Source organism: Vidua macroura, chromosome 25 (genome assembly GCF_024509145.1).
Source record: "Vidua macroura isolate BioBank_ID:100142 chromosome 25, ASM2450914v1, whole genome shotgun sequence".
NCBI classification, from domain to species: domain Eukaryota; kingdom Metazoa; phylum Chordata; class Aves; order Passeriformes; family Viduidae; genus Vidua; species Vidua macroura.
The window spans coordinates 7,476,117-7,491,245 of record NC_071595.1 but is presented as its reverse complement, the minus strand read 5'-3'; the positions used below and the strand labels follow the sequence as shown (position 1 = coordinate 7,491,245).

The 15,129-nt window shown below is 47.0% G+C and overlaps 1 protein-coding gene across 29 annotated transcripts in view; it reads left to right on the top strand.

The window, feature by feature from the left end:
• EPB41 (erythrocyte membrane protein band 4.1) overlaps positions 1-13,953 on the top strand; it is a 95,601-nt gene extending 81,648 nt beyond the window's left edge. For 16 of the 29 annotated variants that reach the window (XM_053998668.1, XM_053998667.1, XM_053998662.1 and 13 more), the window contains one exon: positions 3,580-5,235. In XM_053998668.1, coding sequence (XP_053854643.1) covers positions 3,580-4,131 — 552 coding nt within the window. In that variant the 3' untranslated portion in view covers positions 4,132-5,235. The other 13 variants (XM_053998687.1, XM_053998685.1, XM_053998680.1 and 10 more) reach the window with 4 other exon arrangements.
• The last annotated feature ends 1,176 nt before the right edge of the window (positions 13,954-15,129 follow it).

The window sequence follows — 15,129 nt, the reverse complement described above, 5'->3', positions numbered from 1 at the left end:
TCCGGAGGGAGGATTGGTCCTATGAAGAGATAAAGAAAACTGCCCAATGAACAGAAGATAACTGCCCCACCTCTAACAGGTGGCAATAGAATACACATCCCCATCCACATCTTGCAACCTAAGACACTTCATTTATGGAATGAGGGAAGTGGAATGAACAGCACAAAATTGATGGCATTTATAAACACTGACTTTATCCCCTCTTTTCACCTGCTGCTGCTGCACTAAGGCAGCTCTTGCAATGTCACTACTTTGTTCTCTGCAGAGGGGTTTTGGAATAAAGAGCCCTTCATGCGAGAGTACCTGTCCCGCAAAAGAGATGGGAAAGGAGACCAGTGGGGGTGGGCAGAGGAATCATATTGCCCAACAACCTCATTTTGATAATTTAAGTCTTGATCTTGAGATTGTTTCATGTTGCCAAGACATCGATGTAGTGATTGGAGGTGATTGCTGTGTGTTGTGTAATATATTGGATTCTTGTTCATGACAGAATTTAGTCTTTCGAAGGTTTGGGCACACTGTGTGTTTTCTAGCATTACTTTTACTTCTGGTCAAAATCTCTTTTATCTGTCTATCATCTGAGTAGGCTGGTCAGGATGTTGTGATCAGATCAATGGCAGTGAGAAAATCCACTGAAAAACACAAATTTCATTGCCAGGGTGTTTCGAACAGCTTCTGAACATTTTTAACTTTTACCTTAAGGCAAAGCAGTTTGGTAAGGCAGTGGCGGGTACTGTAAAATAAGGATCTCTTGTTTTCTGCTTTATAATACTTTTTACCCAAGTGCTTTGCCAGCTGTGAGATTGAGCATCAGTTGATCTGGGAGCGCTCTCTGGTGAGTGTGGTTTGCTGCAAAGCAACATAATCTCCTTTTGCATCCCTAGACAGTCACTCTGAGCCTGTGAGCTTCTGTGGATCCTTGTTTGGGGATAACCTAATAACAGCGTCAACAATTCCGTTGCCATGCTGGAAAAGAACAAGACTGGGAAGTATTAACCAGCTGGGATTCCTAGCATTTCATGTGGTGGTTGTAGGCAGTTACTGTGCACTACAACTTCATGGTTTTAGCAATTTTTATTTAATGGTAACTGGCAGTTGACATAAGTTTAGCACTCCTTAAGTTTTCTGCAGGATAGTAGTCTGATTTGGGATGGGAATAATGGAATATTCAACAGAGAGAGGCAGCAGCATGAAAAAAAACATCCACTCTGACAACACAGGGCAGCTGAATCATACAAATAGATCCTGATCCAAAACAGCAGAGTCTTGAAAAAATGCAAGCAAACCAATTTGTACAAAACCACTTTTTGAGAAAAATAAATCCTCTTGGCCACTGGTGTCAAACATGAAATTAAGCCTGTTATTAATTTATCCCCAGTCTGAATTATTGTGTGTCACTTCATTGCAACGCTTCAGCTGTATCTTCAGAGGCACAAAGATTTGTATTTTGAAGGGTGACGCTTTAGTTGCATTCATGTCTGGGTCAGTTTGTTTCTTCTGGGGCATTGCATCCTCTCCTGTATTTAATTTACTGTGTGTTTGACTGCTTTGTGCTTGATTTAGGCCTCACTGGTTTGGGGCTATGTCCCTGGAAATGAGTAGTTGGCAGTCCAGGCACCTCTCAGGTTGCCTGGGTCTCAAGGTGAGCTTTGAACTCTGCAAATCTGAGCCCTAAACATAGGTATGCTTTGGCATTTGCAATTTAAAACAAATCTTGATAAGATCAGAATTTGTAACTGATGCTGAAATTTCTATGGGGGAATTTTACATACATTACTTTATTTAGAAACAAATACCTTCCCATTAGTTTATCTTCTTAATAATAATAAGTGGAATAGGAAGGCAAGGCAAAAAGTGTTTCTGATCAGTTGATCTTATCAGGATTTTATTCTGTCTTTCCAGCTTGCATGTTTGCTGCTGCACTTGGCTCTACTGGTGATGAGAATACATGTGGCACAGGCTTCATTCCAGCTCTCCCTTCCTTTTTGCATCTGTCATACAAGATGCTTCCAAAATGCAAATTATTTTATCTGTCTGTGAAAGGGAACTGGGAGGTTGTTTTGACTATATACAGATTTTTGCCTTTTAAATACATCAGTGTTTGTGTAGCTGCTTAATCTTCTTTGTTTTCTCTGTGACTCTTCTGTTGGCTGAGTAGTGCTCCAACTCTTACATAAGGAAATCTCACTCCTAAGGCATGTTCCATTAAACCCTAGAAGATGAGTTGTGTCTTCTCAAGGTCCCATGAATAATTTGCAAGGTTTAGCATCTATAATTAAGGGAAGGTCAGCATATTGGCAGTATATAAATTCAAGTTTTAAACCAACAAGACATGGCTGTACACAGCTGACAACCACATTCATGTTCTGTTTTGTGGAATATTGCAATGTAGAGTGCTGCATTAGGAAATGAGGGTGGGATCTGGATATGGTATTGTAGAATATCCTGAGTGGGAAGGGACCTGCAGGGATCACCCAGTCCAGCCCCTGGCCCTGCCTAGACACCCCAACAACCCCACCCTGGGCAGTGCCAGCACCCTCTGGGGGAAGAACCTTTCCCTGAGCTCCAGCCTGACCTGCCCTGGCCCAGCTCCAGCCGTGCCCTGGCTGCTGTTCCTGTCCCAGAGCAGAGCTGGGAGCTGCCTCTCAGGAGGAAGCTGCACGCTGCCTTGAGGTCTCCAAGTTTCTCCATGTTTGGAGAAACATGTGGAAGTGGGTTTGGATCAGAAATAGCCTTTCCCTGTGAGCACAGTCTGACCTTCCCATCTCAGTGCTGATTGTTCTCCCTCCATTTCTATTAAATGCATTTTGCTAAGCAATATCCCAACAACCTAAGACAAGTACAAGAGGCTGGAAATTCTAATAAATGGAAAGCTTACAGCCAACCTGTCTGCAACATAAAGAAGCAGAGAACTGAAAAATACCATGAGAAATGGGGGAAGAGTAATTTCTTGAAATTATACTTTAAAAAAGCATCTATTTGTTCCTACATAAAGCGGCTCCTGCTTTTATCCTACCATTGAGCAGTGCCGTGAGAGGAGGTCAGTTGAAGTGAAAGCCTCTGGGGTATAAAAAATTAATCATACCAAATAACTCACAGGCTTCAGGCCTCACATTTTAAACACAAATTACAGTTTTTTGGTTGCCCAGGGAATCTTGTTAGAAAGTGAGGCAACAGTTTCAAGGAGTTAAAAGCAGAATCGGGATGGTTTTGGTGGGTTTTGTTGCCCGTGGAAGTTTTGTATGTGCGCAAGTCACTGATTGATACACTGAAATAATTCCAAACTGAGCAAAAAGCACTTAGTGGTGGCTCTTCCTCTAGGTGCAGAGAGTTGTTTTCATATTACTTCCTTAGAATTTAGGAGAGTGGATTATTACTGTGTCAGTAAATGCACTGGGTACAGCACAGAGGTTTTCCAGTGTCCAGCCCCACTGTTGCATGTGTTACTGGAGATGTGATATATGATAAGAACCTGATGTTTTGCCTTGATGCCTTCTGACCTCCTGCTCTCCTTAACTCCCTGCTCTCTTTCTCTCTCTCTCTCTCTCTGGCCTTTTTTGTCTATCCATTTCTTTTTAGAAAATGAGTGACTTTCTCTCCCAAGAGGATGTGGCTGCAGTGGCAGAGTGGAGCAGTTTTAACACTGGCTTTGCGTGGGAGGGCTCAAGGCAGTCGGTAGTTTTTAGTGAGACTCCAGTGCCACCCGCCTCACAGCCTTCTGCCAGCTGGCACTTTGGTGCTTCCTCCCTAAGCAGCGAGGAGGAGGAGGAGAAGGAGCAGGAGGAGGCGGTTCCCAGCCGATCCGCCAGCGAGGAGGACCTGACATGTGGAAAGGGGGTTTGTGTGGATGTGGAGAAGGACTCGGAGCTCTCTGAGCTGGAGCCCCCACCCAGCCCTGCCACACTTCCCCTGCAGCCCTGGGGAGGAGAGGAGGAGGTGGCAGAGGATGGTGAAGACAGCTTTGCCTTTAGAAAGCCACATGGCGAATGTCCCAACCCAGATGCTCCTAACAGGCTGCTGGAGCTCATTCGCTGCTTCCAGGTAGTGAGCCCAGCTCCTGCACCCCACACCCCGGTTTCCTTTGGAGTGGGAACCCAAACACTGCAGCAAGCAGGCGCCAGACACGCATAGGAGTTGGGTTTGCTTGGCTTGGACTCGTGCTTGGAGCTAATGAGCTGGTGAATCTCCCACAGTCAGTGCAATTAAGCCCCTCTCAATTTATCTTTGAATTAAATATGAGCCACTGTCAATTTGTCTTTGCATTAAATACGAGTCCCTTTCAATTTATCTTTGCATGAAATACAGTTGCCACAGTGCAATGCCCTTTGCTCTTCTTGGATTGAAGCATCTTGTGTCATTCCCATGAAAAGGCAATATTTAGGCTCAAAAATAATGTAATTTTAGCTCCTTAAGGAGTGCTGGCTCCAGCTGGACTGGCAGCTGACTCTCAGCACAGCAGAGCAAATTTGAGGTGCTGTCCAGTGTGTCCCTTTGTGCTCCCCACTGTGGGAGGGATTTTTGCCTGCTCCAGTGTTGATGTTGCTTTTGGTTCAATAGATGCCTGTTTCTCCCTGATGATCGCAGTGGCATCTGGCAGGGTTGGGGATGGTGGCAGAAACTGAGCTCTCTGGGAAAGCACTGGCTCTGAACTCACTCTGTCTTCTTCTGGATAATCATCAGGTGTTGGAACAACTGATTTCTCTCCACCCTTATTTTTCTTCCTGTTTTATCTGACATTGATTTAATAAAAGTTAAAGATTTGATGAGGATTTTTCATAACACAGTATTACTCTTGAGGTCAGGATAAAGCTGCTCAACTGTGATAAAGTCTTTGTGTGCCCAGGGTTGGTGTTAATGCTGACGCTGGCATCAGCAGGTGAGGGTCATCTTCTCCTGGCAACTGGCAATGAGCTTCTGGTAATTAGAAAGTTAAGAATCAGTGGAGACAGCGTCTGTGGTGTTGTGACACATCCGTTAAACCCTTAATGCCTGGTTTGGGCTGACCAGAGTCCACAGTGTGGGGAAGGGCTGGAGGATTTTGCTGCCTGTCTAATCCTCACGCCTCATTGCTGCCCTCAGAGCAGTGTGTTGTTCCAGAGACTTAAACCCAAAGATTTCCAGGCTGACCTTGGTTCCCACAGTACTTTTATCAGATCAGTGTCAGAACACTTGCCAGCAGCCCAGTCAGGATGTGGAGATGGGAACTGGCTGTTTACAAGATGTTTTTAACCCTGTCTCACAGCCCCCGCTAGTGAAGACACAGACTGTCACCATCTCTGATGTGTCCAGCGCCATCAAAAGTGAAATTCCCACAAAGGAAGTCCCTATTGTCCACACAGAGACAAAGACCATCACCTATGAAGCTGCACAGGTAAGGTGTGTTCTGATAAATTTCCTAGGGGCTTAATTAAACCCAAGTAAACGTTTTGTTTCCGAATCCTCAGGATGAGACAGCAGCACCTGCCTGTCTCTGCATGTCTGGGTGCAGCACAGGCATTAACTGATGCTGTGGACACTATTTCCAGGTGCATCAAATATTTTTAGAGGAGCAGTGGTTTTGCGATCCCTGAAGAGTAATTATTTTTTCAAGATGTGCTTGCAAACAGAATTTATCTTCAGCTGGTGGTGGCGTCAGGATGTGGCTCTCTCTGTACAAAGTTAACCTGAGTTGGCCTTTTTTTCTGCAATAAATGCCTTGTCTTGTTTTCCCAGATCACCCAAAGAGGCTGTTTATGCCTCTTCAGAACTTGGTTTATAAATTATTTGGTCATCATTAGGTTTCAAGACTGAAATGGTTGTTAAACACCAAATGTTTTGTATAAAATGCAACCTCAGTGGGTATGTGGTGACTGGAAAGTAAAAATCTTAGTGGAGCAATGTTATGAAGCAGAGGATATACAGGTATGGATTCAATGCTGAGGTTAAAATTAATCCTCAGTCTAAAACAGGTTTTAATCACAGAATGGCAGGATGGTTTGGGATTGAAGGAACCTAAGAGTTCACCCAGTTCTAGCCCCCTGCTGTGGGCAGGGACACCTTCCACTATCCCAGGCTGCTCCAAGCCCTGTCCAACCTTGGACACTTCCAGGGATCCAGGGGCAGCCACAGCTTCTCTGGACAGCCTATGCCAGGGCCTCCCCACCCTCCCAGGGAACAATTCCTGATTCCCAATCTCTCATCCAGCCCTGCCCTCCGGCAGTGGAAGCCATTCCCTGTGTCCTGACCCTCCATCCCTTGTCCCATGTCCCTCTCCAGCTCTTCTGGAGCCTCTTTAGGCCCTGGAAGGGCTCTAAGGTCTCCCAGAACCTTCTCCAGGCTGAACACCCCCATCCCTCCCAGCCTTTCTTCATGTATTTGAAATTTTGGAGTCTGTGTCAGCTTGGCTTTGCCATCACTGCGGTGGTCAGCAGCAGCCTGTGCTCTGCTGTTGCAGTGAAGTGACTGCAGGAATCTCATGATTGTATAATTTGGGATTCCTAAGGAATGCTGTGGCTGCTCTGCATCCTCCCAGCTGCAGCACCAGAGAGATCATTCAGACAATGGTGGTGAGCATTGCCCTGGCTTTCAGCAAGTGTGTAGGTGAGTGGAGGAGTTTTGCTCTAACTGGAAAATGGAAAGGAAAAGTGATCTCCAGGGCTGGGATCTGTCAGCCATGTGTGCACAGGATGTGATGTGCCATAAGATCTCTTCCAGACTGTGGAAAATGGTCCCACCTTGTGGTAATTCCAGATATTGTCCCAGTGCTGAGCAAGGACGCTGCCCAGTGGGGACATGGACAGCATGGCCAGAGTGACTTAGTTTGGGATTTTTGGCAGACCTTGAGTGATTGAGTCTTGAAATCCAAGAACTAGCTCTAAAAGTTATTCCTGTTTCAGCAAATGTGTGGACGTTCTTTGCTTCTGCAGAGCATGAAGTGAGGGATGTACAAGGTGTTGTCAGGAAGGAGGAAGGGTGACAATTACCTTCTGAATAAGATTGTGCTCTTGGCTTTGTTGATCTCCACAGATGCAGGCAGGTGGAATTTGGGATCGGTGTCTGTGTTGGTCTCCTGTCATGGTTCAGGCATGGATTGTATGACCAGCACTGCAGGGCCAGCAGCATGCTCAGATTTGGGTACATCCCAGTGCCCCCGGTCTGAGGGGTGTCACAGGTCCTCCCTGAAGGATCTGTGCTTTTTCAGCCTTAAAGCATAGGGACTTTGAGCTTTCAGAGACCTGCCCAGCTCTTGTGCACTTAGGCACAGGTTGACTTGTGTCTTGTCCACAATGGAGCTGCTGTCCTCAAATTGTCCTTTGTCTGGCTCTGGTCATGTGGAGCCTTTGCTTCTGTCCCCACTGCTCAGGGACTGATGGCCTGTTCTTGTTTCCCACAGACAGATGGTGGCAATGGGGATTTAGACCCTGGCATCCTGCTGACTGCCCAGACCATCACTTCAGAAACCACCAGCAGCACCACCACCACCCAGATCACCAAGGTAACACCAGGGAGCACCACAAAACACCAATTCAACCAACAGCCTGATGGAGAGATGGGCAGGGATGAAAGAGAGGAAAAAAAAAAGTTTTTGGAAGGTCCTTTCAAACACATGATTAGTACCTGGAGCAAAGCACAAAGGGTTCATTTTCGCCTGTGTTAAATCTGTGGATTGTGCATTAATTGCAGCACAGTCTGGACATGGACTCTGACTGTCCTGTGGGGCAGCAGGAAGAGCTGTACTGTGAGGAGAAGCTCTTCCCTGGCTCAGCTATAAAGAATAACTCTTTGACAGTTTTTCCTTGAGCAGCAGCAGTTTCCCCTGTGACTCTAATGCTGGGTACAACAGCACTATTTGGTGATGCTATTTTTGGATACCATCTTTAGACAGGCAGCCCCCGTGAGCTCAAACGCCTCTGTACTTTTACACTAACAGCAGCTTTTCCTTCTGTTCTAGACTGTGAAAGGTGGCATCTCAGAGACACGGATTGAGAAGAGGATTGTCATCACAGGAGATGCAGATGTAGACCATGACCAGGTAGGAGTATGGATATGATCCAAAAGAGTTTCCCAGAGCTGGCAAAAATCAGTCAGGCTGCCCGTTCAAAGACAGTGTCACCAAAAAATGAACCAGGGAAACTTTACTGGGGTAGAGATAAAAGTTTGTATTTTTAAAAATTGTGGCTGCTCCATCCCTGTAAATGTTCAAGGCCAGGTTGGACAGGGCTTAAAGCAACCTGGTCTAGTGGAAGGTGTCCCTGCCCATGGCAGGGGGTGGAATGGGATGAGGATTTAGGTCCATTTCCAACCAAGCCATTCCATGATTCTATCAGTAATAAATTCCTTTTTGACATTAAGCAGCTGAGCCAGGAAAGCTGAATTCTATGATGAGCAGCAAAGTTTTGATTCCAGAATTGTTTCAGACAGTTGTAGGCTTTTTTTAAAAATCCATAAAAATGTGAAATAAAAGTTTTCTTTGACATCTGGCTGATCTGCATTCCTTTTCCCATAACTTTGAAGCACTATTGCTATACTGTAGTGCCAGAAGTAGTTTCAGAGCACTCAGCACCTGCGTTACATCTCTTTGGCTTTATATGAAACCTTTCTGATGACTCAGCCTCATTGGCCTCTTGCATGTGTTGGAAGTGATGATTTTGTCATCAGGGAATTATACTTTGAATTTAAATTTAGTCACAAGTATCATGGGGGTGGAAAATATTCTTATGACAAGATCTAGTTTATTAACTCCAACAGAAAATGTCTGAGATGTGCCTATCACACTTGCTGGAAGAATAAGCAGGTTATGCTTAATTGCTCTCATCCATCTTCTGCCATGGGGCAGTGGAGAGGTGGGGGTATTCTTCAAATAGTGCTTTCCCTTTCAGAGATAATGTAATAGCACTAAAAGTCACCAAAGTGCGTGGCTGATGTCCTTGGGGCAGTGTTGGCCACCACAATTTAAGACCTAAAACAATTAGAGAGATTCCAAAGGAAGCTCTGAAGATGGGGAAGGATCAGGAGGGGCCGTAGAGGGGGTGGCTGAGGGCACTCTGTGTGTTCAGCTGGAGCAGAGGACACTGAGGGCAAAGCTCAGTGGGGTCTGCAGCTCCTCCCGAGGGGCAGCTCTGATCTCTGCTCCCTATGGTAGAGGAGGTTTAGGCTGGAGCTCAGGGAAAGGTTCTTCCCCCAGAGGGTGCTGGCACTGCCCAGGCTCCCCAGGGAATGGGCATGGCCCCGAGGCTGCCAGAGCTCCAGGAGCCTTTGGACAGCGCTGCCAGGGATGCCCAGGGTGGGGTTGTTTGGGGTCTGGGCAGGGCCTGGACTGGACTGGATGATCCCTGTGGGTCCCTCCCAACTTGTGACTGTAATTTTCCTGAAATTCTATCAAGTGCATCTGTTTTTCCTTTTTACACCCTGGAGTTAGAAGAAGGTTCTTGTGCCCCTGGGGATGGTGGATGCCATGCTCTGACACTCTGACATGCTCTAACCCGTGCTCTCCCATGCTGTCCCTCAGGTCCTGGCACAGGCGATCAAGGCTGCCAAGGAGCAGCACCCAGACATGTCGGTGACCAAAGTGGTTGTGCACCAGGAGACCGAGATTGCAGAGGAGTAGTTGGGCTGTGTGAGTAAAGAGACCACCTCGGATGGGGGCAGGGGTGACTGATCTCAGTGCACAGGAGATTTGGGTAAATAGGGTCAGAGGTGAAGTAAAATGATCATTGTTCTCTGCCGAGTCCTGCTCAGGCTGTTCCTCTTAGATCCGTGGAGGCTGATGAGGCAGTCACAGACAGACTAATCCTGTGGAAATGAGCCCAAATGGTTTAAAAGCTACACAGCTCCTGCCATGAAGCTACTTTGCCTTCCCAAATATCCATGATGTGCTGGGAGCACATGGAGCAGCTGTAGGTGCTGCATAGACCCCTGCCCACATTAGTGCCCAGTAACCCCCGAGCTGGACCCCAAGCTTGCCTGGAAATCCTGTTTCCTGCATTTTTTTAAGTTTGGGAAGGAGCTCCTAAAGGAATCCTGGAGCTCTGGCTGTGCCTCAGTGCTTTAAAGGCCATTCTGCCCCATACCACTGATCACAAAATCCTGGAATGGTTTGGGTTGGATGGGACCATGAAGTTCATCCAGTCCCAGCCCTGCCATGGGCAGGGACATCTTCTACTATCCCAGGATGCTCCAAACCCTGTCCAGCCTGGCCTTGGACACTGCCAGGGATCCAGGGGCAGCCACAGCTTCTCTGGGCACCCTGTGCCAGGGTCTCACCACCCTCCCAGGGAAAAATTCCTTCCCAATATCCCATCCAGCCCTGCCCTCTGACATTCTTGTCCTGTTGCTCCAGACCCCTGTGCAAAGTCACTCTCCTAGGTCCCCTTTAGGCACCTCTGACCTGCTACTGGTGGTAACTCACCTGAATTCAGTTCTCATCCACTTCAGGGAGGCAGATTCCTGTCTCCTCCAGCATGCTGCTGTTGGTAGGTGCAACTTATCATCTTCCTCTCTTGCTAGGAAATGTTCCTGCCCGCTACACCACCAGGAAAAAGAAACCCAGCAAAACTACCAAGAAACTACCTGGAGCACAAAGACCTCGGATTTCAGACTTGACACTCAGAGACATGAATATCATTTATTAAGAGTTGCGCTTTGACATTTTACTTGGGATTTTTCCAGAGTCCACTAGATCCTATTGGATATAGGGTTTTGTTTTGTTTTGTTGGTTTCTTTTTTTTATATCTATTGCGACAGAGATATGCCATATTTCTAACTTCTAAAATATTTCTAATATTTTTTACAGGTTTTCAGTTTTGCATTCCCTCTCACACAAAGCCTCTTCAGACACAGAATCCCACCTCACAGGGCTCCAGGGCTCCCTGTTTTAACTTGTATTCCCTCTGCCTCGTCAGGGATAACGGAGCTGTTCCATGCATATTCCCAGTGCGGGATCTGTGTGCGCCTTCACAAAGCCATGGGTCCTTCTTCCAGGAGAGTCAGTTTAAAGAGTCAGACTTCATGCAGCATTTCCCATTGCCTCTAGCTTATTTTTGTAGCTCTGGAGAGCTCCAGCCCCGCTGCGACCCCTGGGCTGCTCCGAGCTCCCTCCCCACTGGGTTCCAGCCCTGACGTGTGATCACAGTAGGGTTTTGTGGTGTAGCCTATGCACACATCTGAATAGTTGACTAGATTTAAGGAATACTGGAAGTTGCTTCAAGTATCTTATACTGTGAATTTTAGAGCTTTAAGAGGACTGTGATAGCATCTCGCCTTCTTCCCGTGTGTCTCTGCCGAGTGCTCCCCACCCGTTTGTGTTTTCTAGGTGCCATTAAATTAAAAAGCCCTTAGAAGTGTGTGTTTAAGGTGTTTGGACTCGGGATGCTATTAAGGTAGGCTTGTGCAGCATTCACAGGAACTGAGCTTTTCGATGTCATAGTTTTTAACTTGTATGTGTTCATGATTTTTAAACTAGGGAGGGGTTTTTGGTTTTTTTGTAAGTCATGGGTTGGGTTTTTTTCCTCCCCTCACAGTGCTATTTAAAGCTGAACACGTTACTCATTTCCCATAGTGTGTATCCTACTATCATTTAATTTAAACTCCTTTAGACAATCCTTCCTAGGCCTGCAAGCTGTATTTGGAGAGGCCGAACAAGGAATTTTAGGAGGTGTCAGGTGTTGCTGGTTGTGATAGAACCAAACCACATGGGAGGTGTTGACATTCTCTCTTCCACGCTGGCCTGTGGGGCTGGATTTGGCTTCATGACCCCCTTGCTGGAATGAAATATCAGGGTGATTGTCTAAATCTTGAGGCTGAGCTTACAGACCCCCCAGGGCCATCTCCAGCACAGAGGGGGTGATGGAAAAACATGATTTCAGGGGCTGGATGTGCTCCCACTGCTGCTCTCTAAGCTTCATGGGAATGTTCTTGCCTGGTTTGTCCTTCTACCATTTAAATTCAAGAAGCAAAAAATCAACCAAGCTCTGTAAAGAGTCTGCCCAGACACTTGTGAACACTATAGTCCACTTGAGGTTGTGATTTTTTTTTCATGTATAAATATATATATATATACAGTGTGTCACAGTGGTAGCTGAGGGCAGGGAGTGCTCTGCTCCTCAGGTGAGGATGGGAAAAAAATGGCAATAAAGATAAAAGCTCTCCAGTTTTAAATTTAAATCATGTATTTCAGAAGTCACTGGATTTAGCTCAGGCTGCAATGACTTCACTGTTTAGCTGCAACCAGCCCTGGAACTACACTGGGGCTGGTGCAGCTTCTCAGCTTCAGGTGCAATTTTAATTAAGTTGCCAGTATTGGTTGGAGACACTGCTGGAGCTGCTGGATTTTGGCTCTATTTGAGCCTTGCTGGCCCTGGGTCCTGCTCAGCCTCCAGCCTTCCCGTGCCAGCAGCTGCCTCTTCTGGGCTGCTCTGGTGCCTGAGATGCTCTGCCTCCCTCAGGGCATCGTGCTCTGGGGATTTAGGGAGTCCTGGGCTACAGTGCAGAGATGAAGTCTTCCTATCCATGTCTGAAAAGCCCATTCATTCCTTATTCTGCCACGCAGGCTCTGGAAGAGGTCTGTGTCTCTGCTGTCCTCAACTTAGTTGGGTAATGCTTGCCTTAAACACTCATCATGCTGAGCATTCTCTGTCACTGACTTTTTTCTGGGAATTGAGTTCTTTGCCACTCTGTCCTTCCTTCTCTCTTGCAACAGACACCTGAGGAGTGAAGGGGCACATGAAGCAGTGGCTGAGGGGATTTCTGGGCTTTACCAGGCAGAGCCAGTGTGATAAATTAAGTTTGTGCACAGCACTCAAAGGCACTTGGCTGTCAGGAGAATTTAGTGGACTGTGGTCCCTGGGTGTTCCCTTGGGGCATCCCATGCCCTGAGCACGGTGAGTGGGACAAAACACCGCAGGGGATTTCTGGGGTGAGAAACCTGCTGGCAGGAGAGGTTGTTCCTTTCCAAAAGGATATGGTCACTGTCGCTGCAGATGTCCCTTGTTAAAGGGCCTGTGGACCAGAACAACCCTATTTTTATTTTTTTCCTTTGATTTTGGGTGGCTGTTTCCAGGTTGTCCATTTTCACACTTGCCCCCGCTGAGTTCGTGCTTCTCCTGGAGTAATTCAAACAAGTCATGGCCTCATGTGCCCTTTGCCACTGCCTGCTGTCTGACCTCAGGGGTTTCCAGCCCCACTCCTGCCAACACGGTGCCCGAGCCCAGGAGCTGGACAGGAGCCTGGGAAGAAGATAAAAGTTAAAAGCAGAAGAAGCTTCTCTCACCCTCAGCCAAGGCCGTGGTGGAGCTGCCCACTCCCCTTCCACCTCTGGTGGGATTTAAAATCCTTGGCTCTGAGCGTGCTGTGTCAGCTCTAGGGACAAACCAGCTAAGTAAGGTCTATTTATATGAATGTTCCCAGCTCTTCCCACTCCACAAATTCACCCAGAGACTGTCTTGATTGTATAATATGCATTATATGGAAGCTATTTATATATGAATGAATGTTTTTATAGAAAGGAAGGCAAGGAGCTCTTGTTCTTCTCCATTAAACTGGAATGGCAGCTCCGGTTGCCCAGTAGCAATCCCTGACCAACAGAGATGTGTTAGCAAAGGACTGACTGATTTCTGGTTTTAATAAACTGTGGTTTGCTGATTTTCCTAATTGTACAATTACCTTAAGAGGTGGTAGCATCCCAGCCTTAGAGATGAAACTTGTAAAAACAAAAAAATAAATTATTTAGTTGAGAAGATGAAGGAGCTTTGTAAATTTTTTAAGGCAATTGTGAATTGTCTAGGTTAGGCATTTACACTCTTTATAAAAATAGGAACTTTTAAAGTTGGCAAAACTTTCTAGATCAACTAGTAATGGGAGCTGTTATTTTGGATTTTCATAGTGAATCAAAGGGAAAGTTGCCATAGTGTTTAGGCAGACCTAAGTGTTCAGTATTGCTTCTTGTATTGCATTTTTTCAATAAATCTTCAAACAAAACTCTCTCCCTGGCACTGAATTCTCTTCCTCCTTCTCACCTTCCTCCAGGTCTCTCTCCTTAGCCTGGCTTTGTGGTGACTTGGTTTTACTAGCCTAAACCAAAGCCCCTAAATGTAGCTACAATGGTGTCAAAGCTCTCCCAGCCCAGGGCCAACATTTCCCTGCACTCTTGGTGCCTTCAGACCCTTTAAACAGTTCCCATTGTGGTCACATGAGGGACCAAAGCCCCCAGAAGGGCCAGAAGCAATTCCCAGAGTTGCAGTTTGCCCCAAAGAAGCATCACTTGATATAAAACCTTCCTTTGAGTTGTAGAATTTGTGGTGAGCCCAGGTGAGGCGTGTGCTCAGCAGCTGCTGCCCAACTCTAAGTAAGTGTGACTCAACTGGAGTGAAATCCATCGATATTTTGGTCCTAATTTTTTTTCTGGCTGCAGCAGCTTTAGGAGGGACAGAAATAAGGCATAAAAAGCTGACAGGGCATCTTGGCTGTAGGCCTGACAGAGAACAAGAACCAGATGGCCCAGTTAGGGCAGCTGGAGACTGGAAATCGGCTGGGAAGAGCTTCTCTGGGGGCAGGGGCAGCCCAGGGGCTGGTGTGGTACCTCCCTGTGCCTCGGTTTCCCTAACAGGCAGAAAGAGAAGGGTGGCACGTGGCATGTGAATTCCCATTGCTCCAGACAGCCATCACTGCTTCCACCCTGACCCTGGACAGTTTGCTTCCAAGTACTAAATCTCAGTGTCCTGTAAAGCCAAAATTACCAAGGAGCCTCAGAACCTGACCCTGGAGAGTTGGGAACCTGCCACCACTGGAGCTGCTTTCCCGTAAGTGTCACAGCAGCATGACTCACTCAGCTCTGCAGCAGAGCCAGGTCCTGTTACCTCCAGGCTTCTGCCCCCAGCCTGGCAGGGTCATGCTGAAAACAGCCCTGTTCCAGGGAGCTGGGGCTTGGGGAGGTCCCAGCACCTTCAGACCGCACTGGTGTGAGGGGTCATGGCTGGCTACAAAGCACAGCCCCAAAAACATCACGTCTGCAGACAGCCAGCCAAGAAATGGCTTAGTCCCTTTGCTTAGCTGCACTTTGGGATGTCAGTCCCCTGCTCAACAGCCAAGACATCATCACCTGCTCCCACTTTTGGTCCTATTGAGCATCACCTGGGGAGCAGCTCCAAGCTCTGT